Source organism: Tinamus guttatus, unplaced genomic scaffold (assembly GCF_059628265.1).
Source record: "Tinamus guttatus ecotype Peru unplaced genomic scaffold, ASM5962826v1 Tinamus_guttatus_pri_ptg000035l, whole genome shotgun sequence".
In the NCBI taxonomy this organism is placed as follows: Eukaryota; Metazoa; Chordata; class Aves; order Tinamiformes; family Tinamidae; genus Tinamus; species Tinamus guttatus.
The window spans coordinates 8,984,560-9,009,956 of record NW_028288569.1 but is presented as its reverse complement, the minus strand read 5'-3'; the positions used below and the strand labels follow the sequence as shown (position 1 = coordinate 9,009,956).

The 25,397-nt window shown below is 42.9% G+C and overlaps 2 protein-coding genes across 2 annotated transcripts in view; one reads left to right on the top strand and one right to left on the bottom strand.

The window, feature by feature from the left end:
• Window positions 1-78: 78 nt before the first annotated feature.
• ILDR1 (immunoglobulin like domain containing receptor 1) lies at window positions 79-14,486 on the bottom strand. The gene is made up of 8 exons (XM_088534354.1): window positions 14,441-14,486; window positions 11,244-11,414; window positions 9,836-9,985; window positions 8,852-8,971; window positions 8,564-8,710; window positions 4,051-4,182; window positions 1,465-2,264; window positions 79-427 (listed from the first exon to the last, which is right to left on the bottom strand). Exons 1-8 carry the CDS (start codon window positions 14,484-14,486, stop codon window positions 386-388), a joined length of 1,608 nt encoding a protein of 535 aa, XP_088390480.1. The 3' UTR covers window positions 79-385.
• Window positions 14,487-15,525: 1,039 nt separating this feature from the next.
• Window positions 15,526-25,397, top strand: part of CFAP44 (cilia and flagella associated protein 44) — a 39,266-nt gene continuing 29,394 nt past the window's right edge. The window contains exons 1-9 of the mRNA XM_088534094.1: window positions 15,526-15,541; window positions 17,748-17,837; window positions 18,623-18,703; window positions 19,673-19,844; window positions 20,897-21,059; window positions 21,876-21,978; window positions 22,295-22,511; window positions 23,978-24,092; window positions 24,599-24,763. Of these exons, the coding sequence (XP_088390220.1) occupies window positions 15,526-15,541; window positions 17,748-17,837; window positions 18,623-18,703; window positions 19,673-19,844; window positions 20,897-21,059; window positions 21,876-21,978; window positions 22,295-22,511; window positions 23,978-24,092; window positions 24,599-24,763 (1,122 nt within the window). The remainder of the gene's footprint in view (window positions 15,542-17,747; window positions 17,838-18,622; window positions 18,704-19,672; window positions 19,845-20,896; window positions 21,060-21,875; window positions 21,979-22,294; window positions 22,512-23,977; window positions 24,093-24,598; window positions 24,764-25,397) is intronic.

The window sequence follows — 25,397 nt, the reverse complement described above, 5'->3', positions numbered from 1 at the left end:
GTGCGAAGGATCTTCTACAGGCAGGGCTCCTTGCCGTGTCTCCTTGCCGTGTCAGAGTCCCTACCAAGGACAATGGGTCCTTTAAATAAAGGTTGGGAATATAACCTCTTGTTCAATGCCACTAAAAATACATAATTTCCAACAGGATGGTTTCAACAGACCACAGCCCATTGCAAACCTAAATTTCCAGAGCAAAACAGCAGTAAGAATGCATTAGGTATTGCTTTCATGGGCACTGGACATAGATTCCTGACAGTTACAAGTTTCATGGGAAGAAACTGTTTTTTTGCTTGTTGCCTGTCCAATCAAAAGGAGCCATCCTAGCCTACAGGTTGCAACAGGTAAGAGGAGTTTAGTGGAAATCTCAGGTCTTGGAGCATTGACATTAAATGACTATACTTCTTCCACTGCGGGAACTTGCTCGCTCCTGCAAGAGAAAATAAGAGATTCAGGAACACGGAAGGATGCATAGAAATCATAAGTCTTCCCACCAGCTCTCAGCACCATAGCAAAGCCATTCAAATGTACATCTCAGCTGGGAATGAAATTGCATTTCCTTCCAAAATTCAGAGGGGAGATTGGTAATCTGCAAAATACAATTCTTTGAGAAGAGTCACGAGGAAAAATTCTGCATGTACGTCATATGAAAACACCTAAAAAATGAAATTTTTAAAACCAAAAGAAGGCACACTGGCTAACTTGACAACTGGCTATTGGATATGAAGCTTTTCAAGTAGCCAAGTAGCTTCTCAACTTGGGTTGCTACTTCATATCTAGCCCCAGCATAAATTGAAATAAGATGAGCTGAGAAAAATGGTGGTTCATTGCCACATAATGCATGTCCAGTGCTCAGGAGTCCCAGGTCATTCTCTTCCAGCCTGGCCTGAAGGATCACATGTTGTTCATCACCATAGCCACCCATGATCTTAAAGTCCAATTCAGGTAGCTTTAGGCACCTTACCTGGAAGCTTTTCCATACGAACCGTCTTAGAAACACCACCAAGACACTACAAATATTAAATGGTGGAGACTGATAACAGGAGAATTATGCAGATATTAAACGAAAGAAAACAGAAGTGGACCAAAGCCAGAGAGAACCCTGTAAAGACGTTCCCAGTAGTGCTGCCTTCTCTGGGCATGCTCCTTCCCAAGCAAGGCTAGGAGAGCAGCTTTGCTAACACGAGTGCATGGATGCTTTAAGTAGGGACTGGAGGGTATAGGGATAAGGGAACTACTTAATTTGACAGCTCACTTTGCCCCCCAACATGCTAGAGCAATGCAACATATGTCTGAAGCGAGGGAACTTGACAGCCTCTTGGAAACTAAACTGCAGAGGGCATCCAGCACTCCTTGCCCTCCAGTGGTTGCAGAGAACAGGTTGCAGAGAACAGCAACCAACCGCCCTCACCCCTGAGGAACCAGCCTCCTGCCTTGGCTGGGAAGCAGCAAGAGCGGCTGACTTACCGAGCGTGGCTCCGCGCTCTCCCCATGCTTGCTGTCCTGATCGGGGAGGATTTCTAGCGAGCGATAGCTGGGCGGTTTGTCCTCTGGCCGGTCCCGAGCCCGGCGGTGCCGCTTGCGGTTGGCCGCTGGGAGACGGACCTGCTCTTCGGAGGAGCTCCACGATCCTCGCCGGGAAGGCGGGGAGTAGCTGTGCCGCCGCTGGCCGGAGCCGTCGGCCCTCCTCGCGTGGTGCTGGTAGTCTCGCCGCGCCGCGGGCGGCTCTCTTGGCTCACGATGGTGGCTGGAGCGCTCCTTGCTCTCTTCTGGGTAGGAGCTGCCACTGCTGTTGCTACTCTTGCCCCTCTCGGCATGGCGCACAGGTGATGCATCCTGCCTGGGGCGCCACGGCCTGCTGTTGTAGCCCTGCCTTGGCGGACGCTCCTCTTGCTGCCTGTCCCAGGGCTCACGACTGTGGGTGGAATAGAAATCTCCACTAGGATGCTGAGGCCACTGCCGGTGCTCCCTCTGGTTCTCTGATGGGGAGTCCCAGGGTCGCGACGTGCGAGCATCTCTTTGCGGGCGGGAGGAGTTGCTGCTGCCATGCAAGGAGGGGACAGGGTCGATGGGGGGACGTGTCGCTCTGCAATCCATGATCTCGGAGCCCAGGGAGGAGAGCATGCTGGAGTGCGGCACGGCCTGCCGCTGGTGGGAGGACAGGTTAAGGTTCTGGATTTCAGACTCCAGGTAGTCCAAGACGCCCTTGTTAGAAGAAAGCTGACCTTGTGGCTGCGCCAGCGGAATACTGCCCTGCAGAGACACGTCTGAAGGAGAGCACAGGACAATGCAGCAAGTCAAGGTAAAACAATGAAGAAAAGGCCTCTCTGAATAGGTAATCTTGGCTGAAAGCCTCCTAGGCATCTCTACTCCTCCTCTTCCTCACTGCAAATAGGCCTCTGCAAGAGCCATGCACATCTCAAGCACCATAGGCAGCACGTCCACACTGTGTAAGGTAAGGGGCAATCACAGTAACTGGTGAACTGCAGCATTATCTGTGTTTGAGCAGCATGGACATAAGAAATCGATCACTCAGCACATCAGGAAATCCAGCTAATATGCTTAGAAAGAGGAAGTTTTTTTTTTTTTTTTTTTTCCTGCAGCACTAGTGCTAAATTTCAGTTAAAAAAAAAATCAGAACTTTTATAGTGTTCTGCTTTCCTGTTATATCTTGTTGAAATGGAAGCAATATGAGCCAATACTACAAAAGAAGAAAATTTTGTATATATAAATACACACACATATGTTCAGATTAAGCAGCAAATGAGGGCATTTCCTCACTAGAAAGCTGGTGTAGCACTGACAAAAGTACCCGAAGAGGTCATGGCATCCGTCCACAGAGATTTCCAAAACTCATTAGGCAAAGCAATGTTTGGCATGTTCTAGGTGGGTGACAGTCCTGCTTTGAGCAAGAGCTAAGACTTGATGGCCTTAGACGTCCCCCTTCTACCCAACATTTCTACAGTTTCAAAGCTGACCTTAAATAAACTTAGTGGAAACTTAAGCACAAAAGACTTGATAACTATGAAAGCACAAACCAAAAAGACTGCCTGAAGAACTTCCTCCTAGTATGCATACATGTCTTTAAGAAACCCATTTAAGTGTCTTAAATCATCGTGGCTCAGTCACCACATCTTCCTAAAGAGAAATGGTATCCTGGCTGGAAAAAATGGTAATTTTATAGAATTAACCAGCAGGCTGAAAAAGTGTATGTGCAAACACCTTGATTCTAGCATTCAATATGTTTGCAAACTATTTCTTCAAACAACCAGACACGGTATAAATCTGTGACTGCCAGATAGTGATGGAAAGATAATTTCAGATGGAAATTCACTACAAAAGTATATGGAAAATTCATTATGCTGAATTTCCCTACTTTTCTTGAACATTTAAAAATTATTATTCACTTTTTTTTTATTTGATAATACTTATTTCTCTAGAACTTTAGATACTCCATCTTCCCTCCTCCAGTAAAGTCACAAATAAATGATACTACTGTAATGAAAATAACTAATTTTGGAAAGAAATATCTGGAAAATCCCTCCTGGTTCAATAATGAGCCTTTCATTCTTCACTGCATGCAGGACAGAGCTATTGCACAGAAGGCCGTTTGTCCTCAAACATATCAAGACTCGGCATTTGATAAGAAGTCAAACAAATTGCACTTCACTTGTCATATCAACTTTGGCTATAAGGAGTTGACCGTGACCAGCAGAGCAGAGCAAAGCGACAGTATCCTCCTCTAGCACAGGAAGCAAGATAAGCTGGATATATTTACCCTGCAGTCACTGTGGTGTAGCACAAATACATGCCACTTAGCATTATACCATTTTCCCCAGCACCAAGACTAGGAAGGCACTTAAGATATAGTATTTATCCACCCAGGTGAATCTAAAACATACTGCTGATACAACAGAGCCAACGTTCCTTTGATCTGGTGTTCACTGCTTTTTGCTTTTGTGGTAGAGAGGCTAAAGCCTCACTGCTGAACCCCTGTGAGAAGCGACCGTTTCTCATCTTGATTTCCCTCTGAAACGATGCCCATGGTCTCACCTCGTTGCAACAGAGGGTTGAGCAGGTAAGAAGAAAGTTGGGAATTCCCATCACCACCTTTGTAGAACATGTTAGGTGCCATCCAAGGCGCCAGCGCACGAGCCTGCTTCACGAAGTGATGCCGTTGCAGTGCTGGAAAAGAAGAGCGCTTAACAGCATCTGTCCCCGGACCCCAGCCAGCAGCACACACACAGCACTGTTTTGCTTGAAACATTGCATCTTTGGATGTGATCACTTATTAGAAAACAACAGAATGAAAAGCTCTCCATCCTACAGAGCAAGGGAGAGTTGCACAGCTTCACATGGATATCTAAAACAGAAGGGCTAGTGCCAGACATTCAGGTTACAGCTCCAGCAACTGGGATCTACTGGCATCAGGATGAAGTTCATAGCATATAACCAAATAGAAGACTTATTCGCACCTGTCCACCTGCCCCATCATTATGAGTACAGCTGTGGAAAGGTGGGAAATAATGTCTTATGCAGCAACATATACTACATTGCTTTCCTCCCCTTAAAACTCTTCCAGCTCTCCATCGGAGCTGTCATTTGGCTTCAACTTACAGCTAAACAAGACCTTTTTTGTGCCTTTCATGGAAGTTCTGTCCAGACTACATCTTCCATATCACAGTTAAAAGCCTCCACCTTTTCCTCTCTCTGACACAAATAAAGCACTCAGAGATGCACTGTCCAGCTTCTCCCTTGCCAATCCTTCACCCCCTCTTGCTATCTCTTTCTACTTATCTCTGTGTGAGTGCTAAAATTAAGTCCTTTAGGATAGCATGACCAAACCAGTGAACAAACTAAAATTCCTCAACAGCGATGTCCTGTGGACCAAGGGAGCAAACCCAATGGAAATTCCTCTCTTACTGGTTTCCTCCACTATGAACTTCAGATCCCTACTGGCAGGGTCAGGATCAAAGCCCACTTCCCTCTTTTGAAGCTTTTCCATATCACTTCCTCTTCAAAAACAACTCTGTCTGCAAAATTATCCCTCATTGCTGCTTCTTTTGGGTCTGTCTGCAAAATTATCTCTCATTGCTGCTTCTTTTTGGGGAATATCTAAAAGCATCACCTTACAGACACTTACTCCTTCTATCACAAATGATCAAAACTCCAGTTTATGAACAACTAAATTCTGAAAGCCCCAGACCTTACAAAACCTGGCTGTGCATGTCTGTCTGCTGTGTGAAGCTCTTCTGCTACTCAGGTCTTTGCAAGGTTGCTCCTACATGGCTTCTCTGGAGTCAGAAAAGAGGCAGGCTTTCACTGCCATGTTTTCTCATGTCAGGCACTAACAGAACTATACGGGGCTATAGGTTTCAGGAGACACACAGTAACGTCTGACCTTTGAGATCTCTACCCATTGATAAATCTGGCTGAATTTGGCTGAAAGAATTAAAAACTATAGGACTGGAAGAGACAGGACAGTCAAACAGATTATCTGCATAGACCTTGCTGCTTCTGCACAAACCAGGCTGCAGCTAAGCTCCAGTTAATTCTGCCTCCGGTGTTCATGTGCAGCAGGCAGTCTTCAGACGCTTTGGGACTGAGCCATTTCCTCCATTTCATGTAGCACTCCTGCTGTTAAGCAGGTCACATACATGTCCTCCTTTAGCTGTTTCACTGAATTTACATAGGCCAAAGTTTTCAGCAAAATAGGGAATGCCCTTGCATCCCACCACATCCTTTGCTTTCCCCACAGTTCAGGCAGCTCCTGTTCATTCTTCATTCCAAACTCTCCTGCCTTCTTCAGTCTGGCTCCAAACAGGCTGAAAATCAAAGTGGAAACTTCAGGGGTTTAATCCTAATACTGTGATTTTTCTTCAAAGCACTGTGGCCTAAGGTACCAGCTTTCAAGGGTTTTATGTCAAACTTGCCTTTTTAAAATTTTATTGATTTATCTTTAAGGGTTTCCCTTGAACTCAGGTTTTACTCTTAAAACAAAGAGAGGAGGGAGAAAATGTAGAGAGAGAAAAACAAAGGAAATGCATTATTGAATCCTCTCCTGCTCCTCCCATTATCAGCTTGAGACTGTCCTACCTGCAGGTTCTACCTGATGAATGCACATCTCTAGCTTTTGAGATCCTCCCCAAGGAGCAGAAGGCACTACAGATTTCCTTCCTCAGGTTGTGAAGGCAGTCACTGTGACTTAAATCTTCACATCTCTGTGACTCTCTGTTCTCTCCTTACAGCTGGACTTCCTACATGCTCTCATCCTCCCTTCCTTCCCAGATAGCTTGTCTCCCGTTTGAACATCATACACCAAGCACTAAGCTCAGCACTCTGGTTGGATTCTCATCTGTAAAGAAAATGTATTATTATTTTTTTTAATTCTCAAAAAAAAATTGATTTGAAGAATGTCAGATTCCTCACAGTTCCAAAATTCATAACTGTTATCAGAGTTTGGGAGGATGCCTCATTGTTCCCCCCACACATTCCCCACTATGAAAGTTTGCTCTTCACCTTTGTCAGATTTTACAGTTGCTGGGCCAAATCCAATTATAGAAAAATTTATTTTGCAACCTAGTTCAGACTCATCTGCAAGTATATCCTATTTTGCACCAGTTCATTCATGGGAGAAGTGCACAGGAAGAAACCAGCTAATAAAAATATATATATATGTATATATATATACGCCTGTGTGTACATTATAGATATATATATATATATATATATATAAATGGTGTTTTTATCAGTGGACTTTTCTCAGAGCTTTCCATAGGGAAAGTAATTGGCTTGCCCTGGGGCATATATAATATTTCTGTAACGCCAACTCTAAATTATGCAAACAATTCTCGCCTTTTATTGCTAGCTTCACAACCATGCAAGCTAATGACCTGACTTTTAAAACACCCAGTGTTACCTCGCTCCAGTAGCATCTTTGCCCATTCAGCAGATCTAGGCTACCCTCTAGTGGCCAGTAACTGGGAAGGAATCAGGCACGTTCAGTTTGGACTCATTCTAACATTTAACCGAGGATTTCTGCTGTTTGGTTGTGTAGAATGGTTATTCCTCAAAACTATTTTTTTTAAAAGATACCTCCTGTCTCGATCTTTTTTTTGCTTTTTCAGATCTCCTGTTCCTTCCCTAGACGCCAAAAAAAATCTAGAGGCAGGGAGAAGTGAAGATGCACTAGACCCAGGCAACTGACACACAGATCCCTGGCAATGTGGATACAGGGCAGTAGGTGGGATGAAAATTACAGCCAGAGAATCTGGCAGCCAGTTAATGAGGCTGGACTGGTTTGTAACTTCTCTCATCAAAGGAAGAGTTTTGGGGAGCCTCACGAAAATCCTTCCTGCCTATCCTCAGTAGAAGGCAGTAAAGACAACAACAGTCTGGACTATGCTGTTATCTCCCATTACACAGAAAAACAACTAAAAAGAGCTTCTGAATGCTCCTTTGGTGAGAACCAGGGAGCCTGGATGAATGAGCCTTCTATTTCCATCACTTCTCTCTCCCTCAAAAAAACTGATTTTTCTGCCAAGTTTTCACAGCCTCCTTACCACCAAGCATTTCACTTGAGGGAGCAAAAAGTCTGTAGAAACTGTTTTGCTTGTTTTGGTTTTAGCAAATGAGACAGATACTCTGTTCTCCCTCCAAAATAGCTAAGCAAAGTGAGCTTAAATCTAATACTTTCAAAGTAGGTTCTTGCAGCTTTTGCAGAAATAGCTAAGTGCACCAAGGTATACCACAAAACTCTTTCTAGGTAAAGAACACAAAAACTGCAGCTCCTGTTCACAGATTCTCTCCTTGCAGCATTTAGGAAGGACTGAGTGATTTCAGTGACCAGTAAATCTATTTGTTGCATTTGGTTCCTGTCAGAGCATGTAAGATACAGAGGTCTATTCCAGCTTGTGTCACTGCAGAACAACAAAGTTTCAGATACCAGAGCACAGAGGCTAAATAACCCCAATCGAGTGAACTCCATTGCTATCCCTAGCTGGCCCTCCTAACAGAACAAGCACTGACTTCAGAATTTTTATTATTGATGAAAACTATGCACGACAACGTCCCTCTTGACCCTCAAAAAGTTAGAAAGCCTCTTTGCTTGTAGAAGGAATAGATCTAAAATACCCACAAGACAAAGTCTCAAACTTTGCACAGGTACCTCTCAGAGCAGCACAATTCAAGGCTAGGCCAGTTTGGAGAACAGCATGATGATACTGAGGACAAGGCATTCACTTGCCTCCTTCAGATGCACAAGCAGGAGAACCACGGAAGAAAACTGTCTATTCATATGATGGGAGTGACCATGCCCTGGATAATGTGAGAGCGCTGGCAGCAAGCTCTAAGTGGGAAGAACTTCTGAAAGGAGTCCACAGGAACAGGGTGGGATCCACATATTGTAGCTCCCCTTCCCTATTAGATTACATGAAGGTTATATTGGCCAGAGAAAGATCCAGTCTTGATGCTGAAGCTCAGGGAGTACCTGGAGCACAGCAAGCTGTGCGTCAGGCTTTTGCCTTGACAGAAGCCATGGCTGGACATGTATTTGCTCACACCTCACCTTCCTCATTGCAGCAGCACTTCCTTGGGCAGCAGGCGCACCGGATGTAACAGCAGCAGTGCTGTGGGCAGCACTGGCACCAGCACACTCCGATCAGCACGAGGAGGAGGAGCCCACCAAGGACAATAAGGAGTACGGTGAGCCAGTCTATGGGAGACACAGAGAAAGAGAGAGGATCCTGATGTACCAATAACCAGTAAGTTCTGAGCACCTCTCCACTCCAGGAGACATGTGGGGGTGGGAGGAGAAGGACAGGGCACACCCAGGGGACAGACGCCAGGCACTTACGGAGAACAATTAGCTTAACTTCTTTGTCCGGGTCGCCTGATGTGTCTCCCGGTGCTTCCACAGAGCAGTAGTACACGCCATGGTCCCACCACATGACCTCGCTGATGACAAGGTCTGCCCCTGGAGGAGAGGGACACAGAGGTCAAGAGGCTCTTCAAGACTAGCGCTGCTTTCAGGCCTGTTCCTGGAGGTGAGACTGTGCTGCAACTCCCCTCCTTCAATGCAGAGTCACCATCGTCAGATGGAAACAACGTAGTCCCATTTTAGTCTATGGAGAACTCCTGTAAATGGCATTAACTGCTGATCACTTTTCTCTTTCGTGTTGCGGCAAAGCCACGTTACTTACAAGCGGGGCTAATCCTGCGTGGAAGGGAGTACCAGAGCACTGCTGGGTGATAGATTTTAGCAGAGATCTGCTGCTGCTGACTACCGACATTGGTTTCAGAGCACTGTCAACCCCATTGTCAACAAGACACCTCATTAACTCCATGAAAAAAACAGAAAACCACTGAAATGCATGTACTTTTCTAAGGTCACATTTTATAGTCTTCCGTACCTTCCTCTCCTCTTATCAAGAAATCATCTTGTTTTAGCATGGGAAGGAGATGAAGCAGAAAGGTTTCAAAAAATCACAACAAATAAAACAGAAAGAGAACAATTATACAATAAAAGAAACATGCCTAAGATGTTTACCACACTTAAGATGTAAAACAAGCTCACACCTTAAAGCTATTTCAGGTTAGGCCATGGCACACTGAATATGGGTTACCATACCAGGAGGTACATCCTCAACTCTGCCTTAGCTTGCAGCCTTGAACACTCTCAAACCATGGAAAGGGCACTTGGCTCCTGATGACTTTTACTTCATTGCAACCTCTCAGAATATGTAAGCTACAGGTGTTATTAGCCATGTTCATGTTTCTCTTCTCACTTAGTTACCTTAGTTACCAAGTCCATGGCCCGCTGAGAATTTGTGTCACTTACGGTTCTGAATGGTGATCTTTCGTTGGCGGTAATCGACGCCCAGCACAGGCTCATTCTGCCCGTACTTCTGGATGACAATGCGCACCTTTCGCTGGCTGTCATTGCAGTCATCAGATGGATCCTGGCCAAGGGCTAACCCGGCCTGGTATGCTACAAACATCATCAAATCAGAGGCCAAGAGTTATTTCAAAGGTCCGGTTTCTATTCTCTTGTAAATATTAGAGAAACTCTTAAACCTTTACATGCATCTATTTTGGTTTAGTAATAAGAACTGCAGTTTCAAAAGCCACTCTAGTGTTCTTAAAAGAAAGCAGATCTACAGAACTGACAGATTTTGAGAACGCACAAGATGCAGAGATGGAGCCTGCACTTACAACTCAAAGCATGACAGTGGAAAGAAGCTGGTGATGACAGGCAGGAGGGTAGCTCCAAGGATGAAGACAAACAGCAAAGAAAAAAGTCACACAACTCATTAGCACTACTGAAGGAATATCAAAATTGTGTTTATTTCAAAACCAAATCTCTAGACACATATGAACTGCTGTAGGAATTGTCTACCTTTCCCACCTCTACCCCACTGCATGTTGTGTGGTTCATAAAGACAGAAAAGAACCATCACCTGATTCTACCTCAGGATTACATGCCGAACTTCAACAGAACTGATGGAAGATTAGGGGCAATTATTGTCCATTACTCTTATGAGAGACTTGCCTGTTGGTTCAGTGTTACATTGCACTGCATTTGTGAGATGAAATTAGGGGAGAAAATTCATACAAACACTCAAGATTGTCTTTACTGGGCTTGCAGTGGAGAGGGCAAAGCTCATTAAGAGTCTCCAAGCTATTCAATGTATTGAAGCACCATTTTAAACACCCCTCAAACAAGGCCACACACACTGGAATGTCTGCACAGAAGGTGCTACCGCTTACAGGTCTTTCTGCCCTCCAGAATGCACGTGTTTCTACTTCCTAAAACCAGTAACACCTAGTCCCTGGCCACTAGTTCTACTTATGAGCCCCTCATGAAATCATAAAATCCTTAAGTTGCAGGGCCTGTGTTTCCTGCTTTGGCAGAATGTAGGGCTGCCAAGTGTGACATGTGCCAAACACAGCAGAGCTCCCTGACTTCCAAGTTGAGGCCAAAGAGGACAGATGGGCTGCTTTGGAAAGGATTTTTATGATAGGGTGTCATAAAGCCTTGATGCTGCAAAAGAAGTGACAGTCATGCCCTCTTTTTCTTGGAGCCCAGACCTGCTTCACCTGACCCGTGGGCAGAGAGAGGTCAAAAGCCTGTATTCTATGTATTCTATGATTCTATGATTCTATGATTCTATGATTCCCCAGTAAGGCTCCTTCCCCCATGCTGTCATTTTAAGAGGAAATCCTTGGAGAACAAGCCTGACACTCACAGCTTGAGTAGTAGTCAAAGATGGGATCCTTGCAGAAGGATTTGAAGCGCCAGGTCACCACCACGTCCTGCAGCTGTGCAGAGGTGCTGTAGTCACACTTGAGGACCACAGTGGCAAACAAGGTGGTGTAACGCTCAACGTTCTGCACTGTCACCAGCAAGGAGAGGCAACCTGCAGACAAGAAGACAGTTGTCTGTCAGAAACAGACATCGCTTCACAGCTTTCAGCCCAGACCACACCAACAAATGAAGTAGGTCTCCCTTGGCGTCATAGAGAAATTGAGACCCAGAGACCTCACAGTGCTTGACAAATGGGGTGTGAAGGGATGTTTCACAGCCCCTCTGGCTACGCTGTGCAGAGACAGAACTCCTGGTTAGGATGCGAGTCCTCTCTCCCTAACAGGGCGCAGCTTGAGCTGTTCATGTGTCTTGAAGACTGAACCTTTTCCTCTGAAGCGGACATTATCAGTCGCTGTGTAACACACTGCTCATATTCTGCTTCTGCTGGGTAGGACTGTCCCCCCCAGGCTGTGGGAGGGAACTCTTTGGGCCCAAAAGTGCACAGGATGGGACTGCCTTGCTTGGTCGTCCTAACCAGATCAGGTCTGCAGCGCCAGCTGTTCATACGATGATGAATACTGTCAATATCTTGCTAAGGTAGCCCTCAGAAGGCTACGATGACGACAATACTGCTTTTAGGTTTTAACATTCCAGTCCGATGAAGACAATACTGCTTTTAGGTTTTAACATTCCAGTCCTGCTTTAGAACAATACACATCAATTTCCTCTCCTCCTTTTTATTTCTTTCTTTCCATAAAGCTCTTGTTTTTCACCTTCTGATCACATCTATAACAGCTTTCACAGCATTTTCTATCCAGGCAGCCACATTCACCAACTAAGGTGTTACAGAGGTTCTCAGCTATACATGAGTTTAGCCACACTCCAGTGACACCTCTATCTTATTTAAACTTTGATAACACAATAAATCGTGCTTGTCATTAACAACAGCGAAGTTATCACTGGCTCCCCTCCGATAAGGCAGTGCAAACAGTGCGAAGCAAGAGTAGGATACACGGTCTGGAGTACACCTCAGAGCACAGGACAGTGTTTGCAGCGGTGTGGTAGAGTGGCCCTTAAGTGGGGTGCATGATAGTGGGAAAACACAAAAGGAAGTTTTGGAAGTGGGAAAGCACAAAAGGAAGGTTTGGAAGATGCCAGTCAAAAAGGTCATCATGAACTAGCACTCATTTCCATTGCATCTTTAAAATCTTCCCTTCATTCCGTGTTTTTGGGATGACAGCAAAGGAACTGGGGCACTGCAGTAATATCTAGATCATATCTGCAAGCACCATTCTTTCAATGTCCTTTTAGGTTGAGTCTCCACAGTATTCTCCAGGCAAACATGATCTCTATCCATCCATAGTCTGTGCCAGGTGGAAACTCTATAGCTGCAGGGGTGCAACACAACCTTAACAAATAGTTCTGCCCTAGGATATATATACGTATGTGCATCAGTGCAGTACTGCTCAGTTCATAGTTTCAAACTCTCTTGACACACCAGCTTGAAGCATAGGTAGAGAAAACTCATCTGCCTGAAAAATGCCACACAGAGGAGCAAGCTAAACTTCGAATCGAAGGCTTTCCTGGAGAAAAAAAAAAAAAAAAAAGGCTCTCGGTTTTCACAGTGCTATAGCAGGCAAGATCAAGACTGGTGACAGGTAGTTACAGTGGTTCTTATTCAACTACATGGCAGTTCAGCACATCTTGTTTCATCTGAGGCTTTCATTGTGAAACAGCTAAGTCACAGTATCTTACTGGAGGAAAGCACACAGAATGAACCCCAAATCCAAATGATCAAAAGATTGACAAAACCTTGATGCCATTGGCAAGCAATATGAATTTTGAACTGCCTAGCCTCATGAAAACTGAACAGATGTTCCATGGGTTTCCTATGGCGGCAGCTCTCAGACAAGAATAAAATACTCGAAAATCACCATGTGCTTCTCTCTTAAGAGAAAGCAAAGCTCTTTAGGAAAGCTACTCATTGTCATTACCTCTGTTATACAAAAGGGTGAGAGCTGAAAGACAAGTTCTCTTTCCTTTTAAAAGAGATTTAAAATCTACTGTTCCCACTGGATGGCAATCAGATGTCTCAGCACTTCTGATGTTTCATACTAACTCCTTGAACAAGATCACACAAGACAACTGAAAAGCTGTGAAAATAAGGAAAGCTCCTAAACTTGAACTGCATTCCTCTACCACCTTCTGCTGCCCTTCCTCTCTGCTTGGAAAGGATAATTCAAGCCTTACCAATCTAAGTTACCACTACCTCAGATCTGTACTGAAATGGCACTGACATTCAGACCAGGCGAGGCCCATTTTTAGCTTGTGAGAACATTGTGCAGGAATGTGGCTGCTTAGCAAGATAACCAACATGCACACCTCCCTATTGTTCTCCTCCCTATAGTGGCTCTCTGCAAGAAACTGATCTTTAGCATCTAAAGCTAAACCATCAGCAAGAAACCAGATATCCAAGACCACTGTGGTCAATTCCTAGAAGATAGGAGAAGCTGGAGGAAAAGAAACAACTCTGCTTGCTGAAGGCCGCCTGCAGGTGTCAAGAGAAGCTCCTTTTCCCATCCATATCTACTAAGAACCAGAGCACTGCAGCTACCCCAGGACTCAAAAGCAGCTGCCAGCAGCAAAAGCTGAGCGCTTGGGCCAAGCCGTTGGCGAGTCCTCAGGCTTCTTCCTGGTACTCAGGTTCAAACCTGCAGGCACGGCAGCAATACAGGAGGCTGCAGGGAAGCCGGAAACTCATCCCCTTGGCCTAGAAGAGGAAACCTCCTCCCATCAGCCTAGGAGAGAAAACCTGTCTGCCTCCACCTGGGAGAGGAAACCTTTTCCCCTCCACCGAGGAGAGGAACCCCCTTCCTGGGCACCTAGGAGGGCAGCCAGCACCCCCTCACCCCGGGGTGACTGCACCCCTGCGAGTATGTCCCCACACGCACCTCGGCTGCGCGCTCAGGAGCGCCCAGCTCCTCCACCCAGGGCCAGAGCACACTTTGAGGCAACGGGCCACAGGCCCCCTCCCCCTCCGCCCCCAACCTGCCGCGAGGACAACGCGGGGCGCCCGCCGGGGCCGCCGCTCCCCGCCGAGCCCCGGGCCGGCGCGCGGGGCGCCCGGGCCCCACTCACCCGCCGGCAGCCAGGCCAGCAGCAGCAGATCCAGCAGCGGGGCCATGGCGAGGCCTCCTCCGCCCGCGGGCCCTCCCCTTCCCGGGGTGGCACCTGTGCCCTCCCCGCACCTGTCCCGGCCCTTCCCTCCCTCCTTCCTTCCGGCCGCCCATCCCTGCCCGGGCTGCCCCCGCCTCGCCCCGCCGGAACGGGGGAGGTTTCCAGGCGCCCTCAGCCCGAGGGGCGGCTGAGCCGGTGGGGTTTGCCGAGGGGGAAACAAGGCAACGCAAAACAAAGCACAACAAGCGTGGAAAGTTTCACGCATAAGTTTTTGAAGCATTTTCAGCCCCAGCAGCAAGAGGGAGTTTTCGTAACCTCGGGCTGCTGTAATTTCTGACCGAACCTGGTTGTCACGGTTGCGGGGCCTTTACTGACTGAGCCGAGTTAGTCAATAAATGTCTTCACACGTCCCATTCACTGCTCCCTGCATAGCTGTTGCATTTCAAATGTGCAAACTGCTCAGGGCGGACGCAACTGTCCACAGCATGAAGTGCCTTCCCTCTTCACTTGAGGGATGGACACGAAACCAAATGGGTGGTGGGAAGATACAACCCAAATGTATTATTTTGTTTTCTTTTCCTTGGAGCTGTGATGTCCTTTGTCGGAGGGGTCTCACAGGAACCGCCATCTCCTCTTGTGCAGGCCCAGGGAAGCTGCAGCAGGTTGGGCCTGTCATACCACCGAGCCACCTTATTTCAACAACTGCCGTTCAGGGCAGTGGTGAGCAGGGAAAATACAGCAATTCTGTGCATTTCAGAAACGCTGGGAAACACCGCAGGAGAAAAACACCCGAGGGTTTGGGGGGATTGATTTTGCCTTCACGTTTAGCTTCGAAAGCGCCTACGAGGGTGGTCAAACGGGATTTTAGTTTTCAAACAAAACAAAGCAAAACAAAGAAACAAAAACAAGACCCGCCACTAGACTCTTTAATCGGTCGTAAAAGCGGCAGTTGGGCGCGCGCCTAATGCGCCGCGTAATGGCCGCCGCCGCACTACAGCCCCCAGGAGGCCGCGGGAGCCGTTGCTTGGAGACGCGGCGAAGCCGCCATGGAGGGGGCGCCAGGTAAGGGCGGCCGCTCCTGCCCCGCGGATGGCGGGCGGTTATGGGGAGACACCCGCCCCATGGCCCCGGGCCAGGCCACAGGGGAGCCCCCGGTCTTCCCCGTGCGCCGCGGGTCTGCCCCGGGCAGCCAGCCCCTTCCCTGCGCCATCCCCGCTGGACGTTACCGGCCCTAACTGTCCCTCCCCCGCGGCCTTCACTTCTAGTTTTGTAGGAAAATAGCCTTAAGTATTTATCCTTAATTCTGCAAAAAAACTTGTGTTTTCTGTTCTCCTCTTTCTCTAGTCTTTTAGCTATCGTAAGAGAAAGAGCTATGTTCAGTATTGAAAAAAAAAAATCTAAGCTTTTCAGGGAAACTGTCTCCTAAACATATGTACAGGGAAAGAAAATCGGTGTTCACACAGATGCCACAGTGAACCTGTACCATAGTTCTGTGGATAGTGAAACCCAGTATCTGCGACCAGAGCAGACATTCCCTCCTTGAACATTCCTCAGAATCTACACATTCAAAAATTGCCAAAGTATTCGAACGCCGTCAGTGTAATAACCTTCTATCACTAGAACCCACATATTGATGCAGGCTGAAATTTTCATGCCATCTTTCAGCCTAAAGCATTTTCCAGAGTTGCATTAATTTATAATGAAAACTAGTCTTAATAGTCTTAATTTTTGGAAGATAAATGATCTCTAATTAGTTGCAATAATTTGAAATTTTATAGAGCTTTTCTCTATGGATATCAAAACAGTTTGCTAAGATGGGTATTATTATCACATTTTTCACAAGAGATAACTGAGGCAGCCGGAGGTGAAATGTGAATACAAATTGTACATGCCATTCCTAGCTCTAGAATTAGAATTCAGGTCTCTGAACACTCAACCATAGGTTTATATAACTGATCTGTAGCTATATTTTCAATGATTTCAGTTTTGTTACTCCCTTAAAAACTCATGTTTTTTTAACTATATATAAATTTATTTGAATTGTTTTCTGTTGATTTTTTTTTTTGAATTTAAAAATTTCTGAATGTCTCTTTCAAATTTTTCCCAATGTACCTGAGGGAGAAAAAATAATTTTAGTTCTTAAATGAAATTATGTGTGAAAGTCAAACTCTGGTAAAGCCTCGGAACTGTCAGAAGAAAAGTAGGACAGATTGATTATATAATGGCCAGTGTACAATACATGTTTGCCCTTACCATCTTTCTGATAGCATTAATACACAGATACGTTTGAACATTTTCGCTTTCCTGAAATGCACCAGAAGTTCTTTTCTCAAATGGGTTCAGATACAATGCCAAGAACAGAAAATGCATTTTTAGGGACTTTGTTTTCTTGGTATCAAAGTTCACCTTACTCATAAAAAGAAATTTCTTTTGATTTTGGCAATATTTGCTCATCTGAACACTTAGGTTTCTTTAAATTCAACTCCTGACTTTTAAATTTGGATTTTTTTATAGCAGTAGTATTTGTAGAAAATTCCTCCAATGTTAATTTTAAATTGTTTTCTTTGGAAATGAACACTATGTTTGAAGTCAAAATGCAGAGCAAATTTAGAATAAGAGCACTATTTACCCTTTTTGATTCTTTTGTGGAAGAGCAGAAAAGTTTATGTGAGATCCATGTGCACATTTTTAATTTGAAAAATTTAAATCTTTTCCATTCCAGGCCATAGTGATAAGTAGTGAGATTACATCACTGTAAAATGATAGTCCAAAAGCTGAAAAATTGCTTGGGTAGGAACTAAGATGTTTAAGGTTTTCTAGTTTTGTTCATTTTATTAATTTACTTACAAGGAATACTGAGTGTTTTGAAGAAGGTCTTAAAAAAAAAATCACCTCTCTTGCTTTTCCTTTGGAGATGTCAGATGACCTCAGACGATCTCCTGAGACCTTTCGAAGTTCACCAGAAAGATGGAGAAATGTTTTTTTTTTTTCCCTCAAAGCTAAATATCTCCTGAATATATCAGAGAAGCCCCAAACATGCAAATCTCTCTTCAGCTTCTCCTGTCTGTAACTTCTACATGACTGTAGAAGTGCCAAAAACTGAGCCCTGAGTTCACCCCATAGAGTTGGACATATCCCTGGGTTAGTTGTAGTTTGCAGACAAGACGCAAATATTATGTTTGGAAATCTCAGAGCATTTGAGAGGAAATGGAAATATCCTGAATAGCAGAAGACAAGAATAACAAAAGTGTCTTTGCGTCACCACCAGCTAAAGAGAATGTGCCATCATCTGCAGAGGGACAGGAGGGAGCAGATGAGAAGCCAGCAGAAGGTGCCCAAGCAGATCATAGCAGTGTCCGTGAGTATTTGCAGCTGTTATATAGGGATTACAATACTGAGCCTGCCACAGCTTCTAGCTTCTCCCACATCTTACCCACTCCCTTACTAGTAAGTGTGAATCTTCAGTTGTTACTCCTGATGCTGTCAAGTTTAATGTTATCTCTGGTCTCCCCTCCAGAGAATTTCTGGGCTGGCCACTGTGTTTGCAGCTCCAGTTGCCCTTCAGCCCACAAAACCTTTTCCTTGACAATTCTAGCTTCTTGGAAATGTCTCCATAGCCAATACGGCAATTAATTCAGTAGTAATTCATCTTTGTGCTCCGGGTTACTAAATGTAAACTCAATCACAAGGGCCTGTATGTCATCTTTAACACTGCTTTTATACTGAAATGCCTGTATAGGTACTCTGAATCCAGTGACCAGAGATTCAGCATGTCACCTAACACACTAGATTTAAATAACATAGATAACAGAATATGCTAGTGACTCATCTGCAGAACTTTGCAAGGCTTATGCTGACACATTCTTTTTGTCATTTACTTGATCTTCCTATAATATGTATATAATATATATATATTTTTCTGTAATAGTATGTGTTTCTTTTGCTAAGTTCTAAAATGTGCTTATTTGAGGTCTGACTTTTCTGTAGACAACAGAACATTCATTGATGAACAGAAGTCATTTTTTTTTACTACTATGTGTTTATTTAAATATAATATAATAATACATATTCATTTAAATTCAGCATTTATGAGTTAAGTGGTTGAGTATATTCCTACTTAGTGATCCCAATTTTCCTTTGCAGGAGAAAGCAAAACTAACCTTCCAAAGGAATCTCCAACTGAGGAAGAATTGGAGCAAGTAGAATCTGACACTGATCTAATTCGTGAGTACTGTTTCCCACTGAGGAGTTCCTGGTGTGTCCGTAAAAATTCTCCTGCTTTCTACTTTCCTAGTTTGTCTCAGACCAGAGCTACCAAGTTACACCCAGTGAGTTTCTTTTCTTCTTTCTAACTGTCTTACCTTGTCTAGTTTGTTTCATTCTTTCCCAGGGCTAGTATCTGACTCTGATGTTGCGGAGCGTGCGTTGTATTTTTATCACTCATACAACAGTATCTTTGGTGTATTTTTCATATAACATCTAGGAAAAAAAACAAAGGAAAACAAACAAAAAAAGGTGATTAAGTTCATAAAATCAAAATCTCCATCACCTTACAAAAAGATAGTAGAGAATCAGCCTGAGGAATCAAACTTGAAAGTACATTTAAAAAGTGCTTGTAACTAATTGGACTTCAAGTTGTGATGCTGTTTTGCAGTTCAGTAAAGAACTTTGCTTAGTTACATATTAGCAGTATCCCTTATCTGCAACAACGGCATCTGGTTGTAGTCTGTTGTAGAGGAAAGAGCAAAGAGTGTGTGCTCATTTTTTTAGTATAACAAAGTGCTCTCAATATCTGCTTAAATGAGACACCTTAAACTTTGTTTGATTTCCAGAGCTAAGACCTAAGCACCAAACAAAGCTGAACTGAAATTACTTACAGTATCTTAAGGTCTTTAGTTGCAAAATCAATGTCTTTAAAACACACTCAAAAGTTTTGCTTTGATTTCTTCAATGTTGAGCGTTCACAGTAAGGTTTTTAAAAACCTAAGGGGGAGCTTGTTACAGAATGTTCCAGGACAAGCTGTTACAAAGACATGATACGCCTGTTTTCTGCTACTGAGTACATAATAGTGTGTTAAGAGAGCAAGGAATCTAAGAATGCTTCATTTTTGCAGTTAGGTGTAAGCACCTACAAGAAATCTAAGATTTACAACTATTGTAATTTTCCTTTATGTTCCCATTTTGGAGATGCAGAAGATGATGTGGAAGAGCAGCCCGATACTGAAGTAAGCTCAGAGCCAGAAAAAAAGCCTGAGAAGGTAGAAAAGAAAATCTCAGAAACTTTCTACTATAACTATGAAGATTTATGCTCACGGCCATTTGTCACTGAAGACTCTGGGATTCCAATTAACCTTCTTACTCTTGAGTATCCTTTCTGTTGAGGCTGTGCAAATTTAGAACTAGGGATTTCTTAAGGTATGTTCTTAAAATTGCACTTGCCTAATTTTGAGTACCCTATGTGGCATTAGTGGGATACCTGTGGGTGAGACGCTGGATGGTCATGGTCGTGGGTAAATTTATTGTAAACATAATCTTGATCTCAACAGAATTTTTCGTTGTGCATAATGCTTACCCTCATAAATATTCCCACAGAATCACATCATGACCAAGTTAGTGGACTAAGTAACTTAGAGGACTAGGGTAAGACTACTCCCTTCCTGTGTAACTGTATTTCTTTTCTGTGTAACCATATTGGCATCCCCAAAGGAGCTCAGGGGAGAGCATGGGCAGGAGAGGAGCTGTGTACCTCATATTTTTTTTCACAGAACTGCACAGGGAGGAGTGGGAAAGAAATAAGGTAGATTCTTAGCTTTCATACTCAGAAGACAAACTTGTGCAACGAAAAAAAAAAGATGACTAGTAAGTGATGACCTTTGATAAGTATTGTCACATATGATAGGAGATACAGATTTGAGAAGTGATTGTGGTTTCCTCTGCAGACATGGTCAATTTGCTATTGAAGACTGGATTTTTGCTTGTCTATATCTGTACATAAATATTAAAGAAGTGAACATGAGCGTTGCTTAGTTTGATCACTTGTTGTAGCCCAGTTCCTAATAATTTGAGGCACATCTCTTACATGTTGTTTGAAAAGAGAACACTGAACTGGTAGAGTATGAATCCTTACAACCACAAAGGATCCGGCAGAGGCAAGAAGAGTGTCCTGTAATAGAAATGGAAGGATGAAATACAAAATTTCTAAGGTCTTCGCTTGTACTTTACCCTCAGTTATAGGGGGTTTTGATGCACTTTACCTTCACTATCTATTGAACAAAACAATTCCCTGACATCAGGATGAAAGCCACCAGATTTAGTATTCCTATCTCAGTTTTGGTTGAAGTATGCATTGCTTTTTTCCATCTAGTAAAGTTTTCTAGAAACCCAGTATCAAATATTTTCCTTATTAAGTGTTCTCAGGCATTCTTTTGGATATGACTGCATGAGAACTGTAAACCTATCGATGATGGATAGCCAAACACTGCTCTATATTGCAGGCAACTACGTGGTGCTCCTGGACCTGAAAGCTAAATCTCAGAGTTACCTCCGGAGCAGCAGTAATGGTGGAATTGGGGTTATCACAGTATGGATTATAGGGTTTTTGTTTGTTTGTTTTAGGATATCAGTCCCTTTCTACAAATGAAATAGTCACTTGATTGCTTGATGGGAGATTTCTACAGTTGCATTGGCACTCTCGTACAACACTTCATCTCTCCTAGTCACAACTGATATTAGTTTAGTGTTTTTTCTGTAGCTAAAATTTAGAAGTACCTAGATGAATGAAGACAAAAGTATTTGGTTTAATTTTAGTCATCTCCTACCAAGAACCTCGGTTCTGAAAATGCTTTCTCTGCTTTTGAAGCCCCTTATCCAGTCAATGGCCCTATGAGCTCTCAGTAATATTTTAACAGGAGCGAGGTTTTCAGAATCCCAGCCTCATGCTGTTCTACTCCACTGTAAACAGTCTTTTGTGGAAAATCAAATTACATCCTTATGTTTTCACAGCAATGGCATTTGAGGGGGCGGTTCTTTTTATGTTACACTCTGAAAAAGTAGGTGGCTGTTGACTCAGGTGCTGTTCAGGAAGAGATCAGGTAGTCGGTTGAGTCAGGCAGAGATAGTAAAATAATGCATGATGAAGCGAATTACTATATGGTTCCAGAGTTTGTCATGGTTCTGCAGTATATGTGCAATATATCTTTTTTTATGTATGTGTAATGTTTTAACTCCTGTAATGAACAATACTTTGGCAGTTGCTGAGAATAAACATATAGAGTAATGCAATCTGTCAGCCATAATATCAACTGATTCATGAACAAGTAAATACAATATCTCAATAATTAACTGAATACAACAAAGAGGATGTTAAAGCATACAAAAGGATTTTTGCTTCTTCAAGGCACACCCTACTAAGCAGTACTTTGCAGTAGGAGAAAAAGGAAGGAAGCCAAACCTCATCATCTACGAGTATCCTTCACTGAGACCCTACAGAATACTGCGAGGTAGCGTAAAAAGTACTATTTATTTTGCACAATTGAACCAGTGTTTATAGATCCCAGCAAATGGATTAAAGGTTCATTTTAAGTTTAGAAGAACATACAACCTTTCGATACTCAACAGCAGAATAAAAAGCACTGATTAAAAGTTTTTGAATTCTTCACTGGTTTTATTTAGTGGAACAGCTTTTATTTAGTGGAAATAATAGACTGAGAGCTATTAGCTGGTGGAAAAAAATGCATTTGTCTTAAGCAATTTTTCATACTGTTTCTTCCTCTTTTCTGTGGACACATATAAATTGGGACTTCTATGTCTCTTCAGGCGGAACAGAGGAAGCCTACGTTTCAGCTGATTTCAACAATTCTGGCACTTTGCTGGCCAGTGTTGGTAGCAGTCCTGACTACATGTTGACAATCTGGGACTGGAAACAGGAAAAGATTGTGCTGAGGTCAAAAGCTTTTTCCCAGGATGTTTACAAGGTCACATTTTCTCCTGATAACGAAGAGCAGCTAACCACGTCTGGGACAGGACACATCAAGTAGGTTTACTCATGATTAATGTGCATGAGCTGTAAAGTCACAATGTCTAGAAACTGAGTTAACATCAAATGTGCCACTAGCAAATATGGACCAATAAGGAATGCTATTTTATCTGGCCATAACAGTTACAAAGATGAGAAAGTTTTTTAATTTCTTCAGCTATTCAGCCAATTCTTTTAACACCTTTGCTATCCAAAAGGCATGATGCTTAGTGTCCAATGCCTGTACCACTGGCTCCATTCTTTAATTCCAAAAGCACTGTGCGGAATTAATGAAAACTATATACATCTCTTCTAGCTGCAAACATAGCATACATGCCCCCTCTGCCTCTGGGGCTTTCCACCTTTCAACTTTTGAGCTCAACAGCTGCTTGGGCAGCTGCTAGCACTAATTGCTAAGACATGGCTCAAGACACCTATCTTACCATAAGAAACATGTAAGAAACCCTTAAAAATATGCTTCCATATGCTCCTGTCTCTTGGAAGTTCATGGAATCTTTTGTAGTGAAAAATGAATCACAGCTCAAAGCTCTTGGGAATAGGAATAGTCTGCCTTGAATGTTGAAACTAAAGACTTCTGAGTTTAAAGAGGTATCAGAACAAAATCTCCAGGTGTAACATAGTTTCAAGGTGCATCTGAAATAAGAAATGATTTATTTAGATACAGAACAAATGTGGCTTGGAAAATATTAGTGGAATGGAATGGAAATGGAAATCACACAAAATCAAGCTCTTTTATAGTCTTTCTTTTGAGGTACAGTACTGTGAATAGAGACTGATAGAGCTTTTTCTATAACATTAATATACATGAACCATAAATCAAATGTAGTCTCAATTCTGATTTCCAACTCCTGTCTTAAATGTGATATGCCTTCTGCACACAGAGGATCCCTAATTGCAGCAAATGTTATTATTTTTGAAAATATGGTAATTTAAAATATGTTTTATACTGCTATAAATTTAATGATGAATTAGAAATAGCTGTGGAGATCTAGGATGAAACTTTTCTCTCAGTGAGATTTTGTAGTCTTGTCTAGTCCCTGGAGGTATTTGGATGAAATTCCATGGAGGATCCAGTCACTTAAATGTTCAACTTGAATAAGTTGAACATCAGACATCAGAGATAGCAAGAGTAAAATGGACTTCCTCAAGTATAATGGATGTAGCAGGAAGAGTTGATCTTTTTTTTTTTTTTTTAGCTTATTTTAAATAGCAGCTTAGCCCTCATTCTGCCCCTGCCAGACCCTTTTCTGTATTTCTTTCCATAGGATTAGGATAGATAAAAACTGTGTAGTTAGAAAGTTTTATCTGATTTTAGAAAGGTAAACCCAAATTCTCCGGTGGAAAAAAAATAGAATAATAAATTAATGGCTTTCATCTCAGAAGTATACCTGGTAAGATTATTTCAAAGGCAGAGTGGGCTTTGGAAATCTTGTATCTGAAAGGGACCTATTTTCTATACTCAGGTTCTGGAAGATGGCCCTCACGTTCACTGGTCTCAAGTTACAAGGAGCCTTGGGCAGATTTGGAAAAACGGCAGTCACTGATGTGATAGGGTACGTGGAGCTGCCTGACGGGAAGGTAAGTCAGAGAAAGTTCCATCTCGGGCTTTAGACTCTACTGAGTAAGTTGGAGAGTTACTGTTTGCTTCAAAATGAGGGGAATTAAACTTGCATTGCACTGCCATGATAAGCTAATATTGACATTAATTTGCCAGAAAAATACCTTGCTTTGTAATGATTGAAAAGTACAGTTAATATTATAATTCCTGGAGGAAAGTTCTATGTTAGCCTATACCTGAGGCTTCTGTAATGGAGTAGTGAAAACATTAAAACTAAAGAAATCAAAGAATATTATCCCTCATCCTTCAACATTTCAGTGCAATGATACATGGTAAATGATAAGCTGCATTTCTAAAAGTTGAATTTCCTCACCATTTATTTCTTCTTTCTCTTGCAAATATTTGTATATTGCTACAAATGTAATGTTTTCACAGGAAAAAGCCCCAAGTATTTACTAGATTCTTGCCAGTATTTCTGTGTGTTTAAGTGGTGGTGCTTACGTGCTACTTTTTGTTGGTGTTGAAGGTTATCTCAGGGGCTGAGTGGGGCAACTTGCTGCTTTGGGAAGGAGGCCTCATCAAAGTAGAGCTCTGCCGAACTGGCCGCAAGCCTTGTCACAGCGGCCCAGTGAGCCAGTTGATTCTGGATGAAGGAGAGCTTGTGACTGTTGGAAAAGATGGCTTCATTCGCGTGAGTTTTTCTTCAGTGCTCTGCATTTGGATGTGCAAGTTTGTGGCTAGCAGCTAAATGTTACCTATTTTCTTTGCCAGAGCTTATTTTGGAGGCACATTTGCAATGGAGTTGCTTTCTGAGAATGAATTTTTAGAACAAACTTAATAAGAGCACTTCCCCACAGCATAGGTGCTTGAATAGAATAGTATTTACATAACATTTTTGTTTGATAGTATTACATTAATCACCATTGACTCTAATAAATGAAAACTAGTTTCAGTGTTTCTCTGGAAGTTTTATTCTTGCCTGCATTCTAATAAATCTCTTTGCAGGTATAGTTCTGTTAATCTTTATAATTTTCAGATTTATTAATACATTTATTCTTATGACAAAGGGCAAACATGGCAATATTTGAAATTAATTTTCAGATTATCTGTGTGCTTGGATGATTTATGTTAAAATGGCATAGATATTAATCAATATCTCAGAGATATACATATTGAAACACAGTAACAATTAGAAGAAAAAGCATTGGGCAAAGGTCAACATGATTTCCTTAATCAGAGATGGACATGATTTCACCTGCTAATTATCAAGGATTTTGCAATCTTTTTCACTTGCTCTTTAAGGGAAAACAAATTGTGCCTTCTAC